The sequence below is a fragment of the Amphiprion ocellaris genome, chromosome 3 (genome assembly GCF_022539595.1).
Source record: "Amphiprion ocellaris isolate individual 3 ecotype Okinawa chromosome 3, ASM2253959v1, whole genome shotgun sequence".
NCBI classification, from domain to species: Eukaryota; Metazoa; Chordata; class Actinopteri; family Pomacentridae; genus Amphiprion; species Amphiprion ocellaris.
Window position 1 is genome coordinate 38,935,274 of NC_072768.1, and position 26,037 is coordinate 38,961,310.

At 39.0% G+C, this 26,037-nt stretch overlaps 1 protein-coding gene across 4 annotated transcripts in view; it reads left to right on the top strand.

Moving 5' to 3' along the window:
• Positions 1-25,746, top strand: part of kiaa1549la (KIAA1549-like a) — a 144,605-nt gene extending 118,859 nt beyond the window's left edge. For all 4 annotated transcript variants that reach the window (XM_055008987.1, XM_055008990.1, XM_055008988.1 and 1 more), the window contains 10 exons: positions 2,041-2,165; positions 3,997-4,217; positions 6,982-7,114; positions 13,755-13,996; positions 14,844-15,012; positions 16,150-16,247; positions 20,096-20,241; positions 20,325-20,479; positions 20,571-20,643; positions 22,543-25,746. In XM_055008987.1, the coding sequence (XP_054864962.1) occupies positions 2,041-2,165; positions 3,997-4,217; positions 6,982-7,114; positions 13,755-13,996; positions 14,844-15,012; positions 16,150-16,247; positions 20,096-20,241; positions 20,325-20,479; positions 20,571-20,600 (1,319 nt within the window). In that variant the 3' untranslated portion in view covers positions 20,601-20,643; positions 22,543-25,746. The remainder of the gene's footprint in view (positions 1-2,040; positions 2,166-3,996; positions 4,218-6,981; positions 7,115-13,754; positions 13,997-14,843; positions 15,013-16,149; positions 16,248-20,095; positions 20,242-20,324; positions 20,480-20,570; positions 20,644-22,542) is intronic.
• The last annotated feature ends 291 nt before the right edge of the window (positions 25,747-26,037 follow it).

Here is a 26,037-nt window from a genome sequence, read left to right on the forward strand (position 1 = left end):
AAAATCAAGACAAAAAAACAGCAAAAAGATTGAAAATGATGAAAAATGATGATGATGGACATGAAATAATGTGACGAGGCAATCAGAGAGCAATGTGGGGGTTTAGCTAGTAAAGGGGCACCATGACAAAGACTTCTGTGGTGTTTAATGACCTTCTACCAGAACTTAAGCTTTTAAAACAAACAGGATCAACTAGGATGATGTTCACCTATCAAAGCTGAATTTGTGGCTCTTTTCATGATAAATGTCTGCTATGCTCAGTTAGTATGACTGATTAATCCATTATTGACTGTCAGTTATTTATTAAGAAAAACATTCAAAAATTTCCATCCTTAGCATCCTGCTACAAACGATTCTCTCTCTATATGACACTTGTGTGACAAAAAAAGGGATCAGTTTAATATTTTCCATCAGTTACTTGATAAAAGTGAGAACTGAAGATATTCTAGACTCATCACATTTCAAGTGAAATATTTGAAGCCTTCTTTTTGTCTTAATATTCACGATTGCGCCTAATAGGTCATGATAGAATTTGACTAATATTATGGGATACTGTTCCATAATGAAGAAGATATGGAAATAACTTTTGTTTTTGGCCAAAACAAAGGGAAATTAATCTTACTGATTGAATATATTTTCTGATAAATATGTGTCCATGTTGGCAAGCAGAGAGCATTGTGGGAGTTTAGCTACCAACAGAGCACCATGACAAAGTCTTCTGTGGATGTTAATAACCTCCAACCAGAACTCAAGTGTTTAAGAGAAACTGGGATCAATGTGGACAGTCATATATCAGAGTAACAAATTAAGTGTCCATTGATGAAAACAGCAACATCAGCACGACATAAATGCTTGCTGTGCTTAATTTGTGAGCCGCAGATGATCTATTAAGGAGAATATTCAAAATTTGCATCGTTAGCGTCCTGCTCCAAACTGTCCTCTCTCTTTACTTGTGTGACAGCGGACTTCAACAAGGTATCATGCTCCAGGTTTCTACGGATACAGATCAGTTCAAAAATACCAATTTAACAGACGATTTAGATCCCAAGCTCTGAACAAAACCTCCTCCAGCTCAAGTTAGCAGTGCAGCATCAGTTACCATGGCGATGTAGCTGTGCAGCATCAGTTACCATGATGATGTAGCTGTGCAGCATCAGTTACCATGGCGATGTAGCTGTGCAGCATCAGTTACCATGAGGATGTAGCTGTGCAGCATCAGTTACCATGGCGATGTAGCTGTGCAGCATCAGTTACCATGATGATGTAGCTGTGCAGCATCAGTTACCATGGCGATGTAGCTGTGCAGCATCAGTTACCATGATGATGTAGCTGTGCAGCATCAGTTACCGTGGTGATCTAGCTGTGTAGCATCAGTTACCATGGCGATGTAGCTGTGCAGCATCAGTTACCATGATGATGTAGCTGTGCAGCATCAGTTACCGTGGTGATCTAGCTGTGCAGCATCAGTTACCATGGCGATGTAGCTGTGCAGCATCAGTTACCATGATGATGTAGCTGTGCAGCATCAGTTACCGTGGTGATCTAGCTGTGTAGCATCAGTTACCATGGCGATGTAGCTGTGCAGCATCAGTTACCATGATGATGAAGCTGTGCAGCATCAGTTACCGTGGTGATCTAGCTGTGCAGCATCAGTTACCATGGCGATGTAGCTGTGCAGCATCTGTTACCATGACGATCTAGCTGTGCAGCATCAGTTACCGTGGTGATCTAGCTGTGCAGCATCAGTTACCATGGCAATGTAGCTGTGCAGCATCTGTTACCATGGTGATCTAGCTGAGCAGCATCTGTTGCCATGGTGATCTAAATGTGCAGACACGGTTACCGTGGTGATCTAGCTGGTTAAAATTGAAAACTAACACCTTCATCTCACTTTTGCTTGAAACTGGAATCCGACTTCATTTGCAAACTTTTTCCTCCTTTTATATTAAACTCTGATTTTAAAAAATACTGCCCAACCCTGACATCTAGACTGTCTCTGTGTGCTTATTTCTGACCTGTTTGTGTATTTCTTCCCCTCAGACCCTTATGAAGACCACTCAGGCTCCCTCCGCCTCATCACCATCAAACCCATGACAGCCCAGCCGACCTACTCCTACCCCTCGTCCTCCTCCCACAGCCAGGACTCGGTGGTCGTCAACGGGGAGGTGAGTCTGTACACAGCGTTCAGATACACTTCCTCAGAGCTCTGCTGCGTGTTGACAGCGTAGAGCTAAAAACTAGGACATCATGGGGATGAGTCACTCAGACAGATACAGTAAAGCAGCCATGTTTGTGTCGGTGATACCAGGAGAACTAAAAGACACAGAACCCTGTCCGGTGTGAGATCAGGTCGTACAACTAAACAGATAAAAGCTTTGAGGTTCATCTATTGTTACCTCCATCTGCTCTGCTTCCCCTCCTCCACCGTCATATAACATAACGACTCCTCCGAGACACGCTGTGCTGCTTCTGAATTTAGCTGCTCCAAACTCCACTCCTCTGGATCTGCAGCGACTCATGATAAACCGTCCATCAATCTATTAACACCACAGCAGATAAAACAAACCCTCAGGGAGTCTCCGGTTTTACAGCTCATCTGCTGCCATTTACTGACGCACACGAGCAGAAAAGATCATGTTTAGTGTGTGATATGCTCTTAGGTTATCTGACCGAGGGGATGATGAACACTAAACATCAGGGATCAAGTTTATTTTTGCCTCTGAGCCAATCTGCAAACACTTCATATTCAGTGTTTGCAGACAGCAGTGATTCCTTTCCATGATTTTGTCAGATAATTAAAACAGTTTGTAGCAAAAACAAGCACTTTTTCTTTGATGTGGACAAACGACTGATGCTAAAAATGTCCAGATCAAGTGTTTGTTGTCATTTAATATTTAGCGTTAATCAAATATCTATGTAGTATTAGAGGGTAAATGTAGCATTAGAGGGTAAATGTGGTATTAGAGGGTAAATGTAGTATTAGAGGGTAAATGTAGTATTAGAGGGTAAATGTAGTGTTAGAGGGTAAATGTGGTATTAGAGGGTAAATGTAGTATTAGAGGGTAAATGTAGTATTAGAGGGTAAATGTAGTATTAGAGGGTAAATGTAGCATTAGAGGGTAAATGTGGTATTAGAGGGTAAATGTAGTATTAGAGGGTAAATGTAGCATTAGAGGGTAAATGTGGTATTAGAGGGTAAATGTAGTATTAGAGGGTAAATGTAGTATTAGAGGGTAAATGTAGTATTAGAGGGTAAATGTAGTGTTAGAGGGTAAATGTAGTGTTAGCGGGTAAATGAAGAATTAGAAGATAGGATATACTGTGGCTCCACCAGCTCCAAAAGATGTATTAAGCCTCCATGATGTCAGTAAATGTACTGTAGATCAGCTGTACTTCCTGGTTGTTCCAGCAGGTGGAGCCTCTTACTGTTTAATACTATGGAGACCAGAGGAGGTGTCACTCAGACTACAGTTCATGTTGGAAAGTAGAGAGTATTGTAGAATAGAATAGAATAGAAGAGAATAGAAGAGAATAGAATATTCTTTATTGTCATTATACAATGTATAACGAGATTGCAGAGCTTCTCCTTTACAGTGCAAGGAAATCTTAAAGTAGTGCAAAAACTGTCTATTTACATATATACAGTATAAATAACAGAGATAAATAACGGAGTGAATATAAATAGCAGTGAATGAGACAGTGGTGTATATTGCACAGATGCACTACGTTGTTGGCTTTGTGTGAGACCTGTGAGAGTTGTATGGGTTTAGCTAGCAACGGGCACCATGACAAAGACTTCAATGGTGATTAATGACATCTGACAAACTCTCATGTGTTTAAGACAAGCAAGGACTGGCTAGGACAATTAAAATAAGACATCCCTACTAAAAAAGGAAGAAAAAACTTAGCTAAAATGACAAAACTTAAACTTTGGTTTCCTCAAGGCAAATAAACGAATGAAAGACTTCAATGAAGACTTAAACTTCCTGTCTGCAGGCAAACCACGGTGGGCTGAAGCAGAAGTCGGACATCGAGCACTACCGGAACAAACTGCGTCAGAAAGCTCGGAGAAAAGGCTACGGCGAGTTCTCGCTATCTGAGACCGGTAGCCACGGTTACAGCCACCGCGACTCCAGGCACAGTCGCCACGACAACGGAGTCAAAGAACCAATGACTGCCGAGGAGAAGAGGGCTTCGTTTGCAGGATGTCATAAGAGGTACGTGGTGGCTCAAGATGAATGTACCGTCAACCACAACAACACTGAAAACAGAATATAAATATGGGCGATAATCCACCAACTGCTGATAAAACAGATATTTAATATTTAATTCCAAACTTGCAGAATTCTTATAACCCTATTAAAATATCCTGTGGTACAATACTCCATAATTTTTGTGCTACTTTTATCTTGCGTTACTGTCATAAACACTTGTGTCTATGGTATTTTGTGCCTTTTTCCATGGGATTGTTCCTGTGCTGTACTGTACCAAACATTTTGTGGTACCATATCATACATTCTGTTGCACTGTACTACTCATTCTGTAGTACTATAGGATATATTTTATGGTACTAGTGCCTCATTTTGGGTACCATGTCGTAACAATCAAAAGAATCAACCAAAGAATAGAAAAATGTGTGACGACGTCAAATTAGAGGATTGGACTCAACTGTCAAAGTAGACTACTGTTTTATTATAAGGATTTCTACCCTTACTGTGGTACTTTTACCTCATGTTACTTTAGTAAATTATCAGGTATATGGGGATGTTTATCACGGGATTGTACCTCAGGCTCTGTTGTACTGAGTCATACACTCTTTAGTGTTGTACCACATGTTGTTGTAAACTTTAGTGATACTCAAAGGTTTGTATGGTATTTTGGGACATTTTACACATTGTACAGTGCCTCTACAGTGCTTTACCATGTATTTTGTGGTACTGTACTAAGAAGAAGATAGACTACAGCACTGGTAAATCTGTTGTTTTTGCATATCCAAGCTTGTTAAGAAGTTGTGCAGGAAAACCCAGCTGTAAAGGAGGGACCTGGTATTGAACCTGCAACCTTATGATTAGATGACAACCAGGTCTACTAACTGAGCCCAAAAAACCCAATTCTGTCCTGGTTCTTATGGACTTTTTAATATACTACACATTCAATGTCATGTAATATATATCCTGTAGTAGTAGTACCTCACGCTCCTGTAGTAAATTACTGCGGTACTTAGTGTGGTATTTTACTCCTGAACATTGCAGAAGATTAAACAAAGAATTAAAGTATATTTGACAAGCCCCAAATTAGAGGATTAAACTTGACTATCAAAGCAGAGTCCTGATTCATTGTCTTGGCCTAAAAAGTTCTTTGATCCTTCTGAAAATTTCCTACGGTACAGTGTCATACAGTTTCTGTGGTACTTTTACTGTATGTTTCTGTAGTAAATTCGTGTGGTACTCATCTGTTTGTACAGTATTTTGGGACATTTAACACAGGATTATACCTCAGACTCTGTGGTACTCCATCATGTTTGCTTTAATATTGTACCACGAGATGTTCTTGTTGTAAATTTCAGTTTTATTCAGGTTTCTGTGGTGTTTTAGGAAATTTTATACATTGTCCAGTGTCTCTGCAGTACTTTACCATGTATTTTGTGGTACTGCACTAAGAAGAAGCCTTTACTTGTCACAGTTACTACACAGCACTGTAAAATCTGTTGTTTTTGTATGTCCAAGCTTGTTAGGAAGTTGGGGTCAGAGCACAGAACCTCAACCACTAAGCCACAAAAAGTGCAATTCTTGATGAGACTGCAAGTATGATTGGTGAAAACAGCTACTTGCAGTCATTAGAGATTGTCCACTTGAGCAAATGTAAAGGAGAAACCTGACATTGAACCTGCATTCAAGTTATATCCTCCACATCCTGTAGTAGTAGTACCTCATGATCCTGTGGTACTGTACTGCATGTTCCTGTAGTAAATTACTGTGGTACTCAGTGTGGTATTTTTAGGCCTGAACACTGCAGAAGATCAAACAAATCAAAAGAATCAACCAAAGAATCAAAGTATGTTTGACAAGCCCCAAATTAGAGGATTAGACTCGACTATCAAAGCAGGATCCTGTTTCATTAAAACTCTTCTGTAGTTTTTTATTCCTCATCATCATTCAGGCGGTTAAACTAAGTGCTGTTCAGCCGCCTGATGATGTTCGGCAGAATGAATCTCCATTTCATGAAATAGTTTTATTAATGCCTTTTCACTTGAGTCTGTACTAATATAATGCAAAATAAATGGCATTTTTACACCGAGAACGATAAGCTAACGAGATCTGTGGCTGTGCAGCAGAGTTGCTAAGCAACACATAAGGAGAGAGTGAGTACTGAGGGGTGAGTTTTGGTCAGCACATTAATATTTTACTGTTCGTACAGATGAGTGTCTGCTTTGTTTCTCTTTGTTGCCAACAGATTCAACACACTCAGCCTGTAGATGGTAAATAAATCCAGAGAAAATCACCTGTTGTCTTCTGAAACTTCAACTTCAGCAACAGAAAATCTAGAACTTCACAGTATTTTAACAGCAGTTTGGTTGTTGTGGTTCTCAATTCAGATGTAGTTCAAATTAAATGGGCTGTTTGATAAAGATATGTGGCTTCTTTCTCATAAACAGGTGATTTAGTAGCATAAAATGTGATGAAAACAACATTTAGATTAGCAGAAATCCAAGATAAATTAGTAAAAATTAGTCAATCCAAGCTAAATTCAAGGAAAGTAAAATGAAGTGGTGATCCGACCACTAATGAATTGTGACAGTTGTTTTGTATCCGACCAGTTAAAATACAGCAGCATTTCTCCTGATGGATTCATGAATCATTTTCTGTAAATATCATTTGTCTACATCTTCTTTTCCAAGACACTGAGTGTATAAATACTGCAGCGTTACCTCGAGGTCATCGGTAGTAACTCTGACTCACAGTTTGTGTTTCCGTCCACCAGGTACTCCCACCCACGAGAGCCCACCTACTGGAGCCGGCAGTCCCTGAGCAGCCCGAGTCCGGTGGAGACGGAGATGGACCTGCTGGTTCTGAGGGAAAGATCCAGGAGGGGAATCCGCAACAACGGCTACGATGTGAGTAAATGGACGAGATTTAGACCGACTGAAACGGGAAAACGATCAGGGATGAAAACAGAAATTTCAATGATTTGAAGGAAAGATCCCAGGAAACCTTCAGGCTAGTTCATGCTTTCCATGTTTGCAACTTCTCAGGGGTCTACATGGCATAAATTTCATCCACCCAAGATTGCAAAAAAGATCCAAACAGAACTCTTGCAAACTGTCCAAGTATACAAACTGAGCATGAGCCAGGAAACAAATGGCACTCAAAACTAAAGATGCCAACCTTTTAGGTTTTGCAGTAGGGTGTCACTTGGAAGCAAAGTGACCCCTCACAGCCAAAAACACCCCTGTAGATATGTAACATTAGGTTGTCTTCATCCAGATTTCAAACTGGACCAACATGGCTGCCTGAAATGTGTCTCTGGTAACGTTTGAGGTGAAAAATACCACTAAATCTTTCTTCAATTTAACAACAAATGCTTTAAAAGACCTTTAGGAGTTTCCAGAGTTGGTGAGCCGTCCTTGATTTGCATAAAGTAGCCAGGACCTCAACAAATAAGGAATGGACAATGTGATGCCTTTTGTCTCTTGACACAACACCACTAGAATCCCAAGAGTCGAGCTAAATCAGATGAACATACTTCAAAAAATTCTCGATCTCACCAGGAAAGAAGGGACGTAACTCCCATTTTGTGTCCTAAAAGTCAAGTAGTTGAAGCAGTAAGAGAATAAAGGATGGGGAAAACTTGGTTGTTGGTGCAGGATAATATATCCGTCCATCCATCCGTGACAGATTGGACTTCTACCAGTTTCCCAAAGTGAAGTCGTTATTTGATGTGAAGGTCATGCATGCTGTTGAGGAGAATCTAGAGGCTCAAGGTCACAGGTCCACCCATTGCGTCCCCAAAAGTTCAATTTCCAGTGTAAAAAGAATAATACATTCGTCCACTATTGCACAGTACAAGTGGTAGAAGCAGTATCTGACTTCTATCAGTTTCCCAAAGTTATCATTCGATGTGAAAGTCATGCATTCTGTTGCAGAGAATCTGGAGGCCCAAGATCATAGTTGCACCTAATGCATCCCCACTAGTTAGATCTCCAGTGTTCAAAGAATAATATATCCCTCCACACAGTAGAGGTGGCAGAAGCACCATCTGACTTGGATCAGTTTCCCAAAGTGAAGCCAATTTTTGATGTTAAGGTCATGCATGCTGTTGAGGAGAATCTAGAGGCCCAAGATCATAATTCCAGCCAATACGTCCCCACTAGTTAGATTCCTCAGTGTTAAAAGCAACAGTTTCAAGCTACATTAGCAATAATAACCCAATGCTTTGGAGGCTGTTTAAGTCGAAATCATGTTTAAATTTATTCGAAATCTTTACCCACAGCATAAGACAAACGCAATATTTTTATCACTTTGATTCAAATACACAAGCCTCCAAAGCGTTTTTCTTGTGTATATGATAAACATTTATAACCTGTTATAGCCATTTGGGTCACTCTAGGTAGACTAGAAAGGATTTCTGCCATCACCATGACTTCCAAAGTGAAGTTGTCATTCAATGTGAAGGTCATGCATGCAGTTGTGGAGAATCCGGAGGCTCACGGTCACAATTCGAGCCAATGCGTCCCCACAAGTTAGATTTCCATTGTTAAAAGAATAGTACATCCATCCACAATTACACAGTACAGGCGGTAGAAGCACCATCTGATTTGGATCAGTTTACTAAAGTGAAGTCATCATTTGATGGGAAGGTCGTGCATGCTGTTGTGGAGAATCTGAAGGCTCAAGGTCACAATTCCACCCAATGCAACCCCCAATGCGACCTAGATTTCCCAGTAGTAAAGACAAAAGTTTTGAGCTACATTAGCATTAATAACTAGACACATACCCGATGCCATTTCTCTCATAATACAAAACAAACAACTTTGCTGGTTTTCAACGACTTTACTGCTCAACTGAAGAATGCAGCAGAAGTGTACACCTCTTAGACAAACCTGAAGCCCGTAAATAGAAATGATGTGAAATCAAATGGGGATAAAGGGAGCAAATACACTAACAAAACCCTACATACCACATTTACAAAGACGACTAATATACAAGTGTAGTAATTAGAGGTCTCTTGCCACTTTAACCAGAACCTCTGATGTAAATATGGTCTGTTAGCAGAAGGTATGCATTTGCAAGATCATCATCAGCTTTCAGGTCTGTCCTGACACAAATGAAGATGTTAAAATGAGGCTGCTGCAGAGTGAAGCGCTGCCACTTTGTAAAACTGATAAAATAATCTTCTAAAAAAGCTTTTATGACTTTAATCCCTCCTTTTACTTCCGCTCCGATGCCTTCAGCCTCAGACCTGAAGGATTAACAAATTACCTTCCGATGAACTTTATAAACCTGCACAGAACAGAACAGAGAGATAGAAGGGGAAAGAAATTAAGATGAAGAAGGAGGAAGCGACAAAAAGATTAGAGAAAGCCTGATTCCCTCATTTGAACACGAAAAAAGGAAGAAAGGCTGCGATAAAATGAGTGAAATCTCTTCATGCTGCCTCTTTGATGCACCATAGTAACAGCAGCCACCTAGCTGAATGTCAATGACTCTGAATATGATTACAGCCTTTTCATGGATTCAGATGGGAGACTCGATAGCGGTTAATAGCCTCGGATGCAGCAGGCGGTTGGAAACAGGAACACAGTGTTCATGTGTCTGTAGTGTACGTCTTATCACTCCTGTTTTCATGCTGTCGAATCGATGCCATGAGCAACTTGTTACAGCACACTTTGTTTTTAGGATGTTTGGAGGTGAGGGTGGTTTGTTTGCTGCAGAAGAAATGGTGCTTCCACATGATATATGTAGAGATTAGAATACACAGCCTGCAGTTCAGCCGAGGAGGTTTTCTGACACGATTGCTGGTCACAGATGAGTTGCTAATGGCTACACAGTTGTCCAGGAAGTGCAGAAGAAATGGAGAATTTGGGGCTTTTTTGCATTTTTTTTAAATGTGTATAACAGACTGATTTTGATTAAATGTCACATTTTTTAGCTCAATTTTGGTTAAATTTTCTGATGGAACCGGACAGATGAGTAGTTCAAGAACCATAGGAAAGTTGAAAATCTGCTGTTTTTATAGTTTCTGGCTTTGATAAATGATGTAAATGTATGTCAACTGCAGAAGAAAACAGTGGTTCCACATGCTATATATAGACAGAATACACAGCCTGCAGTTCAGCCGAGAAGTTTATCCGATGAGTAATTTTTGCAAAATTTGGGTTTTTTTGCATGCTTTTTTTTAAAAAAGATGTGTATACCAGACTGATTTTGATTAAATGTCACATTTTTGAACTCAAATTTGGTTAAATTATCTGATGGAATAGGACAGATGAGTAGTTCAAGAGCCATAGGAAAGTTAAAAATCTGCTTTAAAATTCATGCAATAAGTGACTTATTACAGCACGTTTTGTATTTAAGATGTTTGGAGATAGAGGTGGTTTGTCTGCAGTGGAGGAAAATGGTGCTTCCACAAGCTATATGTAGCGATTAGAATACACAGCCTGCAGTTCAGCCGAGAAGTTGTTTTTGATGCGATTGTTGGTCACAGGTGAGTCGCTAATGACTTCACAGTTGTTTAAGGAACACAGGATCTCCCAAAAATTTTGAGTCCAGTTGAGTTTGTTGTGGAAAAAATAAAGAGTCAGTTTGTTTCACTGTACCATGTTGATATTTAAGATATTAAGACAAGTCAATCATACATTTCTGAACATTATTTACGATGTGAAAGCATAAAACCAAGACAAATGCCATTTATTTGCTTTTAAACACTGCTGTAAGGAGTGTAAACCAGCCTACTTATCGAAAACAGCCAACAAAACAATTATATTATTAAATTAAAGTCTTTAATATTCTCAAATGTTGTCATTTTTTCTATATTCTCCATAATTTAAATATGTACATGTTACGAAACATTAGCATTTGGTTTATTTATAGTTATTTATAGAGTTTGTTGTGGCAAGAATTAGAAAAATCAAGTTCCCTCTGTGCAATCCATTCAAATACCACAGATTCTAGAACATGTTATGGTTGATGTGAATTTGTCTAAATCACTAGTTATCTGATATCATTTCTGCAAACTGAACCACTGGGAAAAAAGTGGACTCTTATTTTGAAAGCCTCTGGCCTCATGCAGGTCTTTAAGGATTGCGTATCCGGTTTGTTTTGGCAAATTTTTAGACAGAATCCCCTGTAATAGCGTGATTTTGATTAAATATCCCAGTTTTGTGCTCAGATTTGGTTAAATTTTGTGATGGACGGGACAAATGAGTAGTTGAAGAACCATAGTAATGTTTAAAAATGTGATGCTTTTATAGTTTCTAACTTTGATAAACAGTGTAAATGTACCTTTACTGCAGAAGAAAACAGTGGTTCCACACGTTATATGTAGATATTAGAATACACAGCCTGCAGTTCAGCTGAGAAGTTTTTCCGACGTGACTGTTGGTCATAGTTTCATTAAGGAGGGCAGAATTTTAATCTGTTTACAAAATCTCACAAAAACTGTTTACTTTTGGCAAATTTTTAGACAAAAACAAGTGATTTTTATTGAATGTAATGATTTTCAGCTCAGATCTGGTTACATTTTCAGATCTAAACAGTTGCGGAACCACAGGAAAGGTGTGAATCTGTTGGTTCTTTGTGTTTTTTTTAATAGTTTCTGTGTTTGTGTGTCTGTACAGATCTTTTTTCATTCTTTAGAATTGATGCTGCTTATTACATCACTCTGTATTCATGATGTTTGGAGGTGGAGGTGGTTTTGTCTGCAGCAGATTTGTGCTGTTTTGGATTCTGTACTTGTGGTTTAGGTAGTGTTATGTAACGGCGTAATATTGTAATATCGTTCATCAACTTTTAGCGGCAATAGCATCATGTTTTGTGATCCTATTATGAAGTTCTGTTGCCTGAATTAATCAACCCCAGCAAACTTTAATTAAAAACTGACAGTGAGTTATTGGAATTTTTGTTACATGTCTGAGGAACTTATCTGATGGAAGTCACTTTTTTTTCTGTGATCCTGCAGAAATTTCATCAGGATACGGCTGATGGAGCCATCAGAGCTGAAGCATCATCATGTATTAATTTAAGTTGAATTACCAAGTCCACAAGTTATGTGTATTACATCTAATGTGTCTTGTAGAGGAATGATTCCCAGCAAGAATCTTATGATTGGGAACCAGCAGGAACCAACAGTAGAAAAATAAACAGAAACCACACAATGCATGCTGTTGATGTTGTACAGGTTGTTCAGCATGATGTGTGTTTGGGCTCATTTTCTGGTTGAAACATACAACTGTGTCCAAGATCAAGCTTCTGCTGATGGTTTTAGGTTTTCCTGAAGAACGTGGAGGTGATCCTCCTTCTTCATTATTCCATTTACTTTGTGTAAAACTCCAGTTCCACAGAGCATGATACTGCCACCTCCATGCTTGATGGTAGGTTTGGTGTTCTTGGGGTTAAAGGTCTCACCTTCTCTCCTCCAAACAAATTTCTGCTCAGTTTTTCTTCCATCTGACCACAGAACTTTCCTCCAGAAGGTCTTTTCTTTGTCCATGTGATCAGCAGCAGACTTGAGTGGAGCTTTAAGGTTCTGCTTCTAGAGGAAGAACTTCCTTCTTCATGGATCCTCTCAGCTCATGTTGATGTAAAACCCTGTGGACACTGACAGCTGTGTTCCAGCAGCTTCTCATTCATTCAGACCTGCTTTCTGATGATTCCTGGTTGACTCTTGACCATCCTGACCAATGGTCTCTCAGCAGCAGGTGATAGTTTGTGTTTTCTTCCTGATGGTGGCAGTAACACAACTGGACCATGAACTTTATTCTGACAAACAGATGATTCTGGATCTGAAGCTGCTTTCAAATGGCTCCAAGTGTCTTTCTGACTTGTTCAAGGCAATGATTTGCTTTTTCAGATCTTTGCTGAGCTCCTCAGACTTTCCCACTGTAGAGTTTGAGTCTAATGAGTGGATCTATTGTGTTCTATTTAAACTGGATCAGAGGAATCAGGAGCTGTAGTCGATTATAATCACTCAGGAGAAGTTAAGAGGCCATGAAACTAAGAAAATTTGATTAATACAACTTTCGATATCAACAAAACTCAATTCAAGTTGCTGTATGTATATTTATGACCCAGAAGACCTTTAATAAATCTTTGAAAGAATCAAAATCCATGATTATTTTTTTGTGACACAGATTCATGTCATCATCATAGAAAATTAAGAGTTCCAGGAGTTATTGCAAACTCAAGACTGTCATGATATACATGGGCTTTACAAATGTATTTAAACTTTTGTTCATTGCTGTAAATATCTGCATTTTATGCTGTAAATATTTCCGGTCAGATCAGAGGTGGTGGAGCAGATATTGTTGTGATAATCTGATGATATGAGAATAGATTTGTGGCAGATTTATTCACTTTTCATGGTACAGGTTTACAGCTGGAACATCCTGACGCTAACTTTAGTTGATTTTTTGTTGCTTTTTCATTGACTTATGTTTGCATCAACACCAGAATCTGCTGCTTGGCAACCTTTAACTCATGACTTTGTTTCTAAAGTTCCTGGATGTTGTGTCAGCTGATCCTCGTTCTCCTCCTCAGGGCGAACCGGAGCCGTTCGAGGAGACCAACGTAGACCGTCTGATGAGCTCCCTCGGCTATGGAGGCGGATCCACCGGAACCGGCACCGGCAGCCTGGGGGTCAAGGCCCACCGCGGCTCCGACTCGTCCACGCTCAGCTCGCAGCCGTCCATCGACGAGGTCCGCACGCAGATGCACATGTTGCTAGGCAACGCCTTCAGCCTGGCGCCGCCGGACCACGACCCCCCCTCACCACCGACCAGGTAACCTCACTGTTCACCACATCGCCATGGCAACGTGCAGTGAAGTTAGTTGTTATTTTGAAATTTTTTTTGAGGCCTTTTGTTCATTTTTGAGTAATTTCAACACATTTTGAATAATTTTTCATAATTTCCAAGTCATTGTTAACAAATTTGCGACAATTTTCATGTAATTTTGAACAATTTTGAGCCATTTTGCACATTTTTCCAGCTATTTCTGAGTATTTTCTCAATAAATTTCATGTCATTTTGATGTTTTTTGCCATTCTGGACAAATGTTCTGCAATTCTGGACATTTTTTGGTCTTACTTCAAGATTTTTTAGACAATTTTAATGCCATTTAGAACAATTTGAGTCATTTTGAATGGTTTTTTGCCATTTTTGAAAAATTAAAAAAATTATTGGAACCATTTTCATGAGAATTTGAACAACATTCATGTCATTTTGAATAATTTGAGTCTTTTGGGACATTTTTGGAGTTATTTCAGCTATTTCTGAGTAGTTTTTCCATACATTTCATGGCATTTTGATGGTTTTTCCCATTTTGGACAAATTTTGAGATATTTTTGACATTTTTTTGACTCATTTCAGTCTGTCTTATTCGATTATAAATTTCATTTAGGACAATTTTGAGTCATTTTGGAGATTTTTTTTGAGTCTTTTCAGCTATTTCTGAGTATTTATTCAACACACAGGTTGAAATTGAGTTTTTAGGAGCATCCAGCCCACCTCCAAGCTGTTTCCTCACAAACAAAAACTAGATTTATCTGCTCGATTTCGGCTCAGTCCTCCAGAGAGGCTAAGGGCAGAGTAGGTGCGACGACTAAACTTTGTGTTTTGTGTTTTTCAGCCACCACCATCATCACCACCACCACCCCCACAGCGCCTACAACCCGTCCCACACCAGCCACTACAGCGACGGGGTGACCAGCGCCCCGGGGACCATGAACCATCCATGTGGAGGCCGACAGAGGAGCACCGGATACGAGGACATGCACCAGTGCAGCCTGCCCAAACCGGTAAGAACTGCAAGTACAGAGCATCCGGAAAGTCTTCATATCGCTCCACTCAGATATCACGTGGATAAATATTCACACCCTTTGCTACGAAACCCAAAACTGAGCTCCACTGACCATCTTTGAAATGTTTCTACAACTTGGTTAGAGTCCATTCAGTAGATTGGACATGATTTGGAAAGAAACACACCTGTCTATATGAGGTCCCACAGAGAATGTCAGAGCACAACCAAACCATGAAGTTAAAGGAATCGTCTGTAGACCTCTGAGATGGGGTTGTAGACCTGGGGAAGGGTTCAGAAACAGGAACATCCTCTGGATGTTCCTGTTTCTGTTCAGTCGGGAAATGTTCAGGTCTTTCCAGAGATGAACCAGATGGAACATCTCTGGAAAGACCTGAAGTGTTCAGGACCTTCTGCAGCATTGAAGGTCCCAAAGACCCAGTGGTCTCCATCGCTGGTAAATGGAAGAAGTTTGAAACCATGAGGACACACCACCTATAGCTGGATGCTCGGTGGAGAAGTCAGGGAGTTGACCAAGAACCCGATGGTCACTCTGACAGAGCTCCAGCGCTCCTCTGTGGAGATGATGATCTTATCCAGGTCGTACATATTTCATCTTTCAGTAAATATTTGCTCACAGACAGAGTTGTGTAACTGTTATTACCCTGTGATTTAGGAATTAACCCCCCACGACTGTGTTTGGAGCGTCAGAATTTACTGACCTGGATATGATAATAACACCCAATAATAAATGAAACAATAATAAATAAATAAACCTGCTCCTTAAACACTCCAAGCTTTAGAACTGTGAAGATGGTTGAAGGATTCTCAGGCAGGAAAGACTTCACCAGATACGTCAAGAAAAGGACAATATTCATGTCATATTGGACATTTTTTTAATTATTTCAACAATTTCTAAAGATTCTTGAACAACTTTCATGTTATTCTGAATATTTTTTAAAGTCACTCACAGTGTGGTTTAAAGTCTTTACTGGGATTAAAGGAGACGAAACTGAGCAGAGTCTCCATGTTTTAGATCTGTGATCAGACACAACTCTGATTATTTCACCCTTTTATTAGTTTAGTCTTGAATTTAGGTTGCATTTTGCTGATACACTCTTCAACTCTCTTCCTGCAGGGTTTCCGGTTCACCCAGCTCCCTGACATGGGCATCGGTTCTCCTCCTCCACTGATCCCATCCAGACCAGGACCTCCACCTGGAACCTCCCTACGACGGTAACACCACCTCAGTATTACAGAAACACGTGAATTTAATTAACAAAACACACTTTTAGATGAAGAAAAACCACAATAAACCTCCACCTGACCTCCTCATAACCATCTGTTCTTCATCCTCAGTAACTTTATCAATGATCAGAGTTCTACCTTCATCCTGTGAATATTTCCAGAGTTCCATAGAGGTGGGTCCAGATTTATCACTTTTTAATGGACTTTTTCCATCATTTCTAAGCCTCAGAACTTTATCATTCACAGATTTCTTCACAAATTTGACCAATTCTAGACAACTGTCCCGTCATTTTGGACAGAATTTGAGTAATTTCAACCATTTTCAAGTATTTTTGTACAGTTTTTATGTAATTTTGAACAATTTGTGAGTCATTTGAACACATTTTTTTCATATTGGACAAATTCTGAGACATCTTGGCCAACTTTCATGTCACTTTGGTTCATTTTTGATAAATACAAAACACATTTGAGTTCTGTTAAAAAACTGCAACCAGATCAGTTTTACATCCATCCAGGTGAGAACCAGAATGACATAAAATTTGTCCTAAATGACTTGAAAATTATCCCAAAGACACAAAATGATGCAAATTGACGAGAAAAGATCCAAGTTGACATAAAACTAGTTGAAAATGACAAGAAAATTGTCCAACATGAGTCAGAATTCACCCAAAATTACCAAGAAACAATGATCCAAATTGACTAAAGATTTGCAGATTGACACAAAATTAGTCCACGATGCTTCAAAAATGATGGAAAATGACTCAAAATTTGTGCAGAATGACTCGAAAATTATCCAAAATTACAGGAAATTTGTTGAAAATGCAATTAAAATTGTCCTAAATGACTTGAAAATGATCCAATTTCTGAGTCAACAATTGTCTAAAATTATAGAAAGAAATGGTTCTGAACAGATTCAGTGTTCAGACTGAGACACCTGGATGGATTTAAACTGATCTGATGTCAGTTTTTACCAGAACTCAGATGTGTTTCTCCTCCTAAATGTCATGGTTCTATCTGCTGGACTGATGAAGTTCTGAGGATCAGAAATGATGGAAAAAGTCCATTAAAAAGTGATAAATCTGGACCCACCTCTATGGAACTGTGGGAATATTCCCAGGATGAAGGTAGAACTCTGATCATTGATAAAGTTACTGGACATGAAGAACCAGATGATTGATGTTTCATGAATAAATACCAGGAGAATATTAATGGAGCCTCCTTCAGCTCCAGATGTTTGTCTGCATCTCCTTCATTTGGATGCTGCTGTCTTCAACACTGCAGAGTGGTTTTCTTCTTATCATATGGAGGCACGTGATCGCCATCTAGTGGAGAAAAAACAACATTTACTGGAAGGAAAACAGCTGCAGAATCTGGATTTCTGCAGGAAAATGGAAGAACAGTGCACTGATTTAGTAAAATCACAGATATTTAACAACGTTTTCTGAATTTTTTTCTGCATTTCTTCATTTTGAGTCTTTCTTTTGATTGAATTTAGACTCAGAATCGTGAACATTTGGTCATTATTCTGCTTATTAACAGCAGAAACCGGTGACATTTTAGCAGTTAATCAGTTATCTGGGTGTTAATTCCTCAACATCAGTCCTCTGAGTTATTATATTTATTATATATTTATGTCATTATATCAGGTTTGCATAATTTTTTTAAAACTTACAACAAAATTCTATTCAACCAACAAAACCTGGTGAGTTTTTAACGTTATTTTAGGAGAATTTCTGTCGTTAATTCATTGGGATCATTGGGATTTTCGGCAGTTTTTGGCTTTTTGTGTTTTTCTTCAGAAGAAATGAAGTAATTGTGCAACTAAATTGATCCTAGTTGCGTGTCTTTTTGTTTTTTCTGTGGTTGAGCTGCAGGGAAAATATAGAATAAGTTAGATTTCATCATGTTCCATAATTAGAGCTAATGTCGACTCGTTCATTTTTGATGGCGGGAAATTAAAAAAACAGATGTTCGAGCATTAAAACTGTGCTGTTGCCTCAAGTGTTGTGTTTTATTGGGATCATTTTCATTCAAAAAAAAATCTAAATCTTTCAATTTTATCCACAAAGATGGTGTTTTAGGGGTTTCATCAATGAATTAATGACTGGAGAGACTGGAAAACTTTTGAAACTTAATCTCAAATGGAAATTTTAAGGGTTTTTTTTAGTTCTTGCACACTTGACCAACATTTCAGCATTTTTTATAAATCACTTTCTACATTAAACCACAGAGGGACTTAAAATTGATTAACTTTGCACTTTAACATAAACCTTTAATGCATTTATTAAGCTTTAAACTTCATTTTTTTCCATTTTTCAGTGTCTTTTATGATCTGTTAGAAAGTGACTTTCTGTAATGTCTTTTTTTGTAGAATTTTGACACTTTTTTACAAGGTCTTTATGCATTTTTTGTTTAGTTTTGCGCAGAATTTACTCAAAATGAAGTTGTATTTCTGCCCTGCGTTGCATTTTAATGACAATAAAGCTTCTAATTCTACTGACTTCTAGACACTCGGGTCCAAACATTTCCAGTGTTTTGCAGAGTTCAGTTCCTGGACAATTTTCAGGTCATTTTGAACAATTTGAGTGATTAAAGACGCTAATTCTACATCCACTCTTCTTGTCACAATCTAAAGCCAAGAACTGTGGACACATTTTGAGTCATTTTGGATAAATTTGATTAATTTTGGACAACTTTCATGTTATTTTGAATATTTTTTTAAGTAATTTTGTGCATTTTTGAATAATTTCAACACATAAATGACTTTTGATACTTTCCACACCATTTTCAACAAATTTGGAACAATTTTCATGTACTTTTGGACAACATTCATGTCATTTTAAATCATTTTTAAGTCACTGTGGACAGATTTTTGTGGTTTTTTTAAACAATTTTTGAGAAATTTTTGACAGCATTCATGTTGTTTTGACTCATTTTGTGTCGTTTTGGACATTTTTTGGAGTCATTTCAAGAATTTTTGAGTATTCTTTCAAGAAATTTCATGTCATTTTGATCTATCTGGGTCATTTTGGACATGTGTTTTTCCATTTTTTACATAAATTTTACATCCAATTTTAGATACATTTTGTCTTTTGTGTTTCTGTGAGTCATTTAGACAATTGTGGTCATTTTGGACAAATTCTTGCCATTTTTGACTAATTTGGGACAATTTTTCCTGTCATTCTGATTAATTTTGAGTCATTTTGGATTTTTTGTGTCATTTCAACAATTTCTGAGTATTTTTTTGGACAAATTCCGTGTCATTTTGAACAATTTGAGTCTTTTTGGACAGGCTTTTGCCATTTTGACACAAATTTCACATTCACTCCTACTGTCAAAATCTAAAGCAATAATTCAGCTTCAGTGTTTTCAACCTAAATTGCACGTAAATTATTTCACAGTTTTTGGACATTTCAACCTGTTTCCACCTCAGATTCATCCACCACCATTGCAGTAGAAACTAAACAAAATGAGTCTAATATATTTGGAGCATTTTGCTTTAGTTTTGTGGCGCTTTATCACCTAGAACACTTCATTTCCATTTGATTCCATGTGCAATATTTGACTTTCATGTACAAAACTATCAATGTAATGTGCAATACTACATTTTTATATGTGACTTTACATATTAACTGCATTTTCCAGCGTTACTTTATTATTTTTACTGCTTATTATAGCTGATTTACTTGATCTCTGCAGTGTATCGTATTAATAAAGTCTCAGTTTAGCTCGTTTTAGCTTAGCTTAGCGTAGCTTAGCTTAGCAAAGCAGTAAAGAACTTGCTAAATTGTTGGCACCTCTTGGGTTTAATACGTATCTTTCCTCTCCACCAACAGTTCCACCCCTGACGTTAGTCTGAAGCCTCGAGTGACGGAAGCCTCGGACCTGCAGGCCCAGCAGCACAACGGCGCCCCCTACCTGCCGCTGTCCAGGACGCCCTTCCCCGCCGTCACCGTGGACCAGTCCATCACCACCTACTCAGGTAAGGTAGAGTAAAGACATTAGCATGGAGGCGACAGGAAGCCGGCGGGGCAGTTTGATCATGTGATTCATTACATCACACAGGAAACCCAATAACAGCCGTCTACGCGATATCGGCCAACCGCCCCGGCTACTCGGATTACTTCGTCATGTCGCCGCCGTCCTCGTACCGGAGCCCGTCCTGGATGTCGTATCCACCGGAACCGGAAGACCTGCCGAGGCAGTGGAACGACACGCCGGTCAGACACGTCTGCTCTGTAGTGAAGATCAAAATACTGCGACGCTTTGTGCTTTCAGCGCGTAAAGTTCTTCTTCTTCTTCTACCTGCAGAACTCACGTCACCTGGAGACCATCTGCTGAAGTCGTCCTCCTGCGACACTGAGTGGAAACAGCCAAAAGCTCGGTGGGTCGACTGTCCTTTGTTGCTGGTTTGTCTGAGGAACTTTGTTGAACTTTACCTTAGTGGTTCTTTATGTTCATACGTGCTTCTTTTAGAGGTGGAGTTTGCACCTTTGGAGAAACCTTGTTGGTTTTTAGATGGTGAATATGTCCTCCTCTGAGCGTAAAGGTGGACGGACCACACTAGGATTGCTCAAAACCACTTTGTTGTTGTGTGCACTTCACCCCTTGACGCCTATTGTCATGAATTTGCAACATACCGCAGACTGCAGCCGAGATAGCGTATCCACTCCCCCAGTGCTGGTTTGTGCATATTCAATACGTACCTCGGAAATTTATGTTGAATTATATGTAGTACAAAAACAGATTTGCAAAGAACACAACCTAAATTACCAATAATATAATCAAATTTAACAATTTTACTAACATATCTGCTATAAGTGTAGGCACCAGATGTTTTCCATTTGCAGTTACAGCCTGATTTTAGTTACTCCAGAATCTAAATCTCAAATTTTACAGTAAACAGTATCTCAGTAGCACCACAGAGCAGTTTTTTAAAATGATTCTGCAGCACTAAAGAGAAAAACGTCCCCTAGAGACGTGAATCTTTCACTGTGCTGCGTTTAAATCTGCTTTTCTTCGTTGACGGTTGTTTTCCTTGGTTTTTAAAGCCGTCAGCAGCTTTTATTCCACCCGGACGGCGAAGCCATTATCTGGTCTGGAGTTGAGATTTCAGAGCAGCCTGCAGGTCAACGGCTGACAAGAATGAAGCTTTTTTTTTAGTCAGTCGGTTTAAAGATAATTGGGATTCTGTGCAGGTTATTGATGTGGAGGCAGTTTTGGCTGCATTTGCTTACCGCAGCAGATCAAAGTGTTCATGTTTTAGACCAATAATTAACAAATACTAAAGAGAATTATGAGACAAGATCACAACCAGCAAAGAACATCTTTAAAAATTAAGTTCTAAGATCTGATTTAGAGGAAATTAAAAAGCTTGTAGAGCTAATTATGGGATTTAAACAATATTAATATCAAACTTGTGTTCATAAGACATGGTAAGAAATGACATAACACTTAGAAATTCCTTTTAAATAACGTGGAAATACTAGTTGGACCAATTAATATGGTTATTAAATACATAACACTTCTGAAATCCCTTTAAATAATGTGCAAAATGCTGTTGAAGCAACCTCATTTTATGAGTAATCAACTTTGAGAACATGCGTTGACGCTACCAATCATTGAGTAATTAAAAACACCTTTAACTGTAGAGGAAACGCTCATTTTCTTAACCCATTATAGTTTGTTGGTTGAACATAATTTCAGAGTTGTCTTAACTCAGAAAACTGTTGCTTTTATCTTTGTTGAGCTGAAACATTACTTTTTCTAGTGCAGGTGCTTCGGTTGCCTTTCACAGTACCAGAACATGCATGCTAAGCTCATTAGCGACTCAAACTAGCCTTTAATTGGCTGTAAAAGTGGGTGTGAATGCTTGTCTATCCTGATGTGCCGGCGCTGTGATTGATGGTATCACGGCCGTCATCCAGAGTTATCTGGACAGATCCAGCCTCCCTACAACCCTCTGGGGTAACTGGGGTAACTGGGCTGATGGACGATGTTCCTCCTGGCAGTTTGGTCACCATTTTATTCTGCACAAGCTGCTGAAGAGGGAACATAAAAGCTTAAACACCTCACTGGTGCTCAGTCAGCAAACATGTCAGCTCTTAGTTTAGTCTGGTTATTAATGAAAATCAATTGGATCAAAAGTATCCATACACCTTAACAAGGTTCTTTTGGTTTCTGTCCACAAGCTTCTGGTTTATCTTCGACTTCTCTGGACAGAAGTGGTTCAGTTCAACTGAATCTGTCGTCTTTCTATTCCTGCCTCTATCTGTTCCTGCAGGTGCCTCTTTGGACCTTTGAGGACCCCCAACTCCCTGAAATCTCTCCAGAGCTCCATCTTCCCTCCTGGGCTTCGTCCTTCCATCCTAATCCCCTCCAGCGTCCCACAGTTCCTCCTGGACCTCCTTCAGCCATAATCCCATCTTATCTTTCTGTATTCTGAGCCCCTCGGCCTCCACCTACCGGGTTCTGCAGAGTCCTGCGGAGGCCCGAGACACTGCTGAACTGAGCTGAGCTGAACAGAACGCAGCGCTGAGCGACTCTGCCAGCCATTGATCGATTGATTGATTGATTGATTGATTGATCGTACAGTAACTGCCATCTGACCCAGCACTCGATGGCTGCCAGCGCTGCTCCGTTACAGCGGTGATAACTGGACCGAACCGGGCCGAGCCGAGCTGAGCCGTCCTGGACTCTCTTCCCCACCACGAAGCTGGGAAAATGCTCGGACTGTCTCGAAACTGTGCTTTTTATTGACGAATCCAAATTCCTACAGTATGTAAACCTTCTACGGCTGGTTAATATGTGTATTTTAAAACTACTCGAGTAGTATAATCTGAGGAAAAAGGAAAAAAAAATCTCTCGTCTTGAGCTGTCTACAATTTCAGTTTTTGGATATTTGTGTGCTTTTGTCTTTTACTTTTGTGCATTGATTATTATTATCAATGGGATTATTGTACAAAAAAAAAGAAAACCAGTGAGTGTTCTTTCATTCACCTGATTTTGAGGCAAAAAATATCTCGGAGGGCTGAGAAGTCGGCGGCTTTAGTTGTCTGTGGTTGATGGCATTTCTGTACTTTTTAAAAAGAACTACTCTTCGTTTTTATCTTTTTTCCTTCATCGGACTCGAAAAACAAAGGATTAGTCGCTACGTTCCGTCCATCATCTGATTATTAAAGTTTCTGTCTGCAGACTCGAGTCAAACCCGACAAAATCCTGCAGTTCTGTGATTTGTAGCTTTGCAGACTTTAAAAAAAAAAAAAAAAAAAAAAAAAGAAGCTGCATTCGAAGAGATTTCAGCTCCGGTTTGACTCGAGTCTATGATTCTGTGAACTCTTAAAAAAACAGTTCTTTTACTTGAAAGGTGTCTACTGTATTCTACTGTATAAGGAACTTTTTTTGGGGTTATTTTTTGGTCTTTCTTGGGGAACCGCCGGGTCGATGTTGGATTGCGGTGTAGTGTGAGGGCTGTATATGTAATGATTAAATGTATTCCTGTACATAGCAGATGATCTAACGAAGAGATTTATGCAAGCTAGCGCGGGAGGGAAACTTTGCTTGACATTGTTCTGATGCCATCTTCCTTTATTCTGTCTCCATTTTTGTAACTTTTCCCAACATTTCGAACACGATCCATCACCAAAAAGGAAGCAGGTTGAGAGGTTGAAGCGAGCTAATGTCATCATTTATGTTTGGAGCAAAGCTAATAGCCATAATAGTTGGAGAATAATGCAATTTCTTTTGGAGAATGTGATGGTTTTTAAGTATATCGAGCCTCATTTTTACTGAGGAGGACTGGATTTGTGGGAGCACGCTGTATGTAAAACTCCTCATCGCTTAGATGGTACTAAAGGAGGAAATAGCCATAACTTACCTTCACCAAGTGGACAGAAAGACATGCAGCGTTGTTTCAAAATGATGCCAAATGAGAGTATATTAGAAAAGATAGAGATGGTATAAATATAAATACATGTGAAAATAGATGAGATAGATTTAGTTGAACATGAAACGAGCACTTTTATATTAAAAAAAAAAAAAAAAAAGCCCAAAGTTTGGAGGAATCGATGCACAACTGCTGTTTTACCCCATGAATCTGCAAAACGTTGTAGAAATATGTAAAGCCTGGAACTGGAAATGCAAAATTGTCATTTAAAAAAAGAAGTTTTTGTAGCTACCGGTGATAATAACTGATCAGAGGAAGCGTTTATATCATAAAATAAGTCACAAAGTGAGACAAAAATGATGATTTATAGCCAGATTTGAATGTTTTTTGAGTCGAAATGCTTAAATTTGACAGTTTAAGGCCCAAAAATCAAGTCTGGCAGCTTTAAAACTGCATTTTCACCCATTAAACCACTTTTAGAAGAGGAGAGATTTGCAGAAAAGATGTTTTAATTGCAGAATTAACGTAGTAAATGTGGAAAAAAAATTGATTTTCAGGCTGTCTTTGGTCAAAAGTTGTTCTCTTGACCTCTAACATTGATGATTCATTCAGCATTTTGACCATTTAGATTTATAAAAAAAATATGTTTCGAATGTGGAAATAACATAGGAAATGTGGTGAAAGAAACATTTTCAAGCTGTTGTGGGTCAAAAGTTGGGTTCCTGACCTCAGATTTATGAAAATCTTAGCTGCTGCTTCACTTCTATGAACTTTTTTCTCCCAATAAATTGGAGTTTTAAAATACTTTTGCATCCTTAGTACAAGATTGTAGCTACTAGTGATGGTAACTGAGGAGTTTACATTATAGAATAAGACATAAAATGATGTGTTTTGGCCAGATTTGGATCTTTTTTGAGTCGAAAAACTAAAATTTGACAGTTTTAGGTGAGAGTTTTGACAGAAAACATGTTTTAATTGTCAAATTAACTTTGAAAATGTTCTTTTTTCCCACATTTTCTGACTGGTTCAATAAATGGACTTCTGACCTCAGAAAATGTAAAATTTTAGCTGCAGCGCAGCTTAAAGTGAAACTAAATAAGGTCTTTTTCCAGTTCAGGTGTTTATTTGAGATCCCCTTCTTCTCTAAATAATAAATATTAGATGTGAATCTTTAGGGAAAACAAGTGAAGGTATGAGGTTTGTGTTTTTGAATCATGTTTCATCCTGTTTTAACTCACTGTACAGACTCATGAAGATAAAATCGCCTCCACTCACCTTTAGTTTGACTTGTTCAGAGGGTCGGGAGGGTTTCGGACTCGATGCTGTAAGTTGATGTGCAATGTTTGTGCTTTACACGAGTAGCGGCGAGACGCTTTCACCGGCAACGGACTCGGAGACGGACGACTGTCAGAGTTTTTTTTTCCCGCCGTTTGAGCCGCGTCACGATGCTGCTGTGACGTCGTGGCGGCGCTGATGATGTCACACTGTTGTCACTCGGGTGTCGAAGTCGCAGTGACGACAAAATACGAATGCTGTTGGATGTAGTTATGCAGAAAAAATTTTTTGGTGAATTTAAACAATAAAGACGAATTACAAACCTCGGCTCCTATGTGGTTTTCTTTCAACAGATTTGAATGACATCATAAAATCTGTTGGGTCAAAAGTAGACATATACCTAAGTTTGGTTCTTTTGGTTTCAAGCTTCTGGTTTATCATTGACTCCTCTGGACAGAATTGGTTCAGTTCAACTAAATTTGTCGTCTTTCTGACTTGTTTCTTCAGGTTCTTGATGGGTCTAAGTCAGGACTTTGGGGAGACCAGTCTAGAACCTTCATTCTAACCTGATGGAACCATTTCTTTACCACGTCTGATGTGTGTTTGGGCTCATTGTCT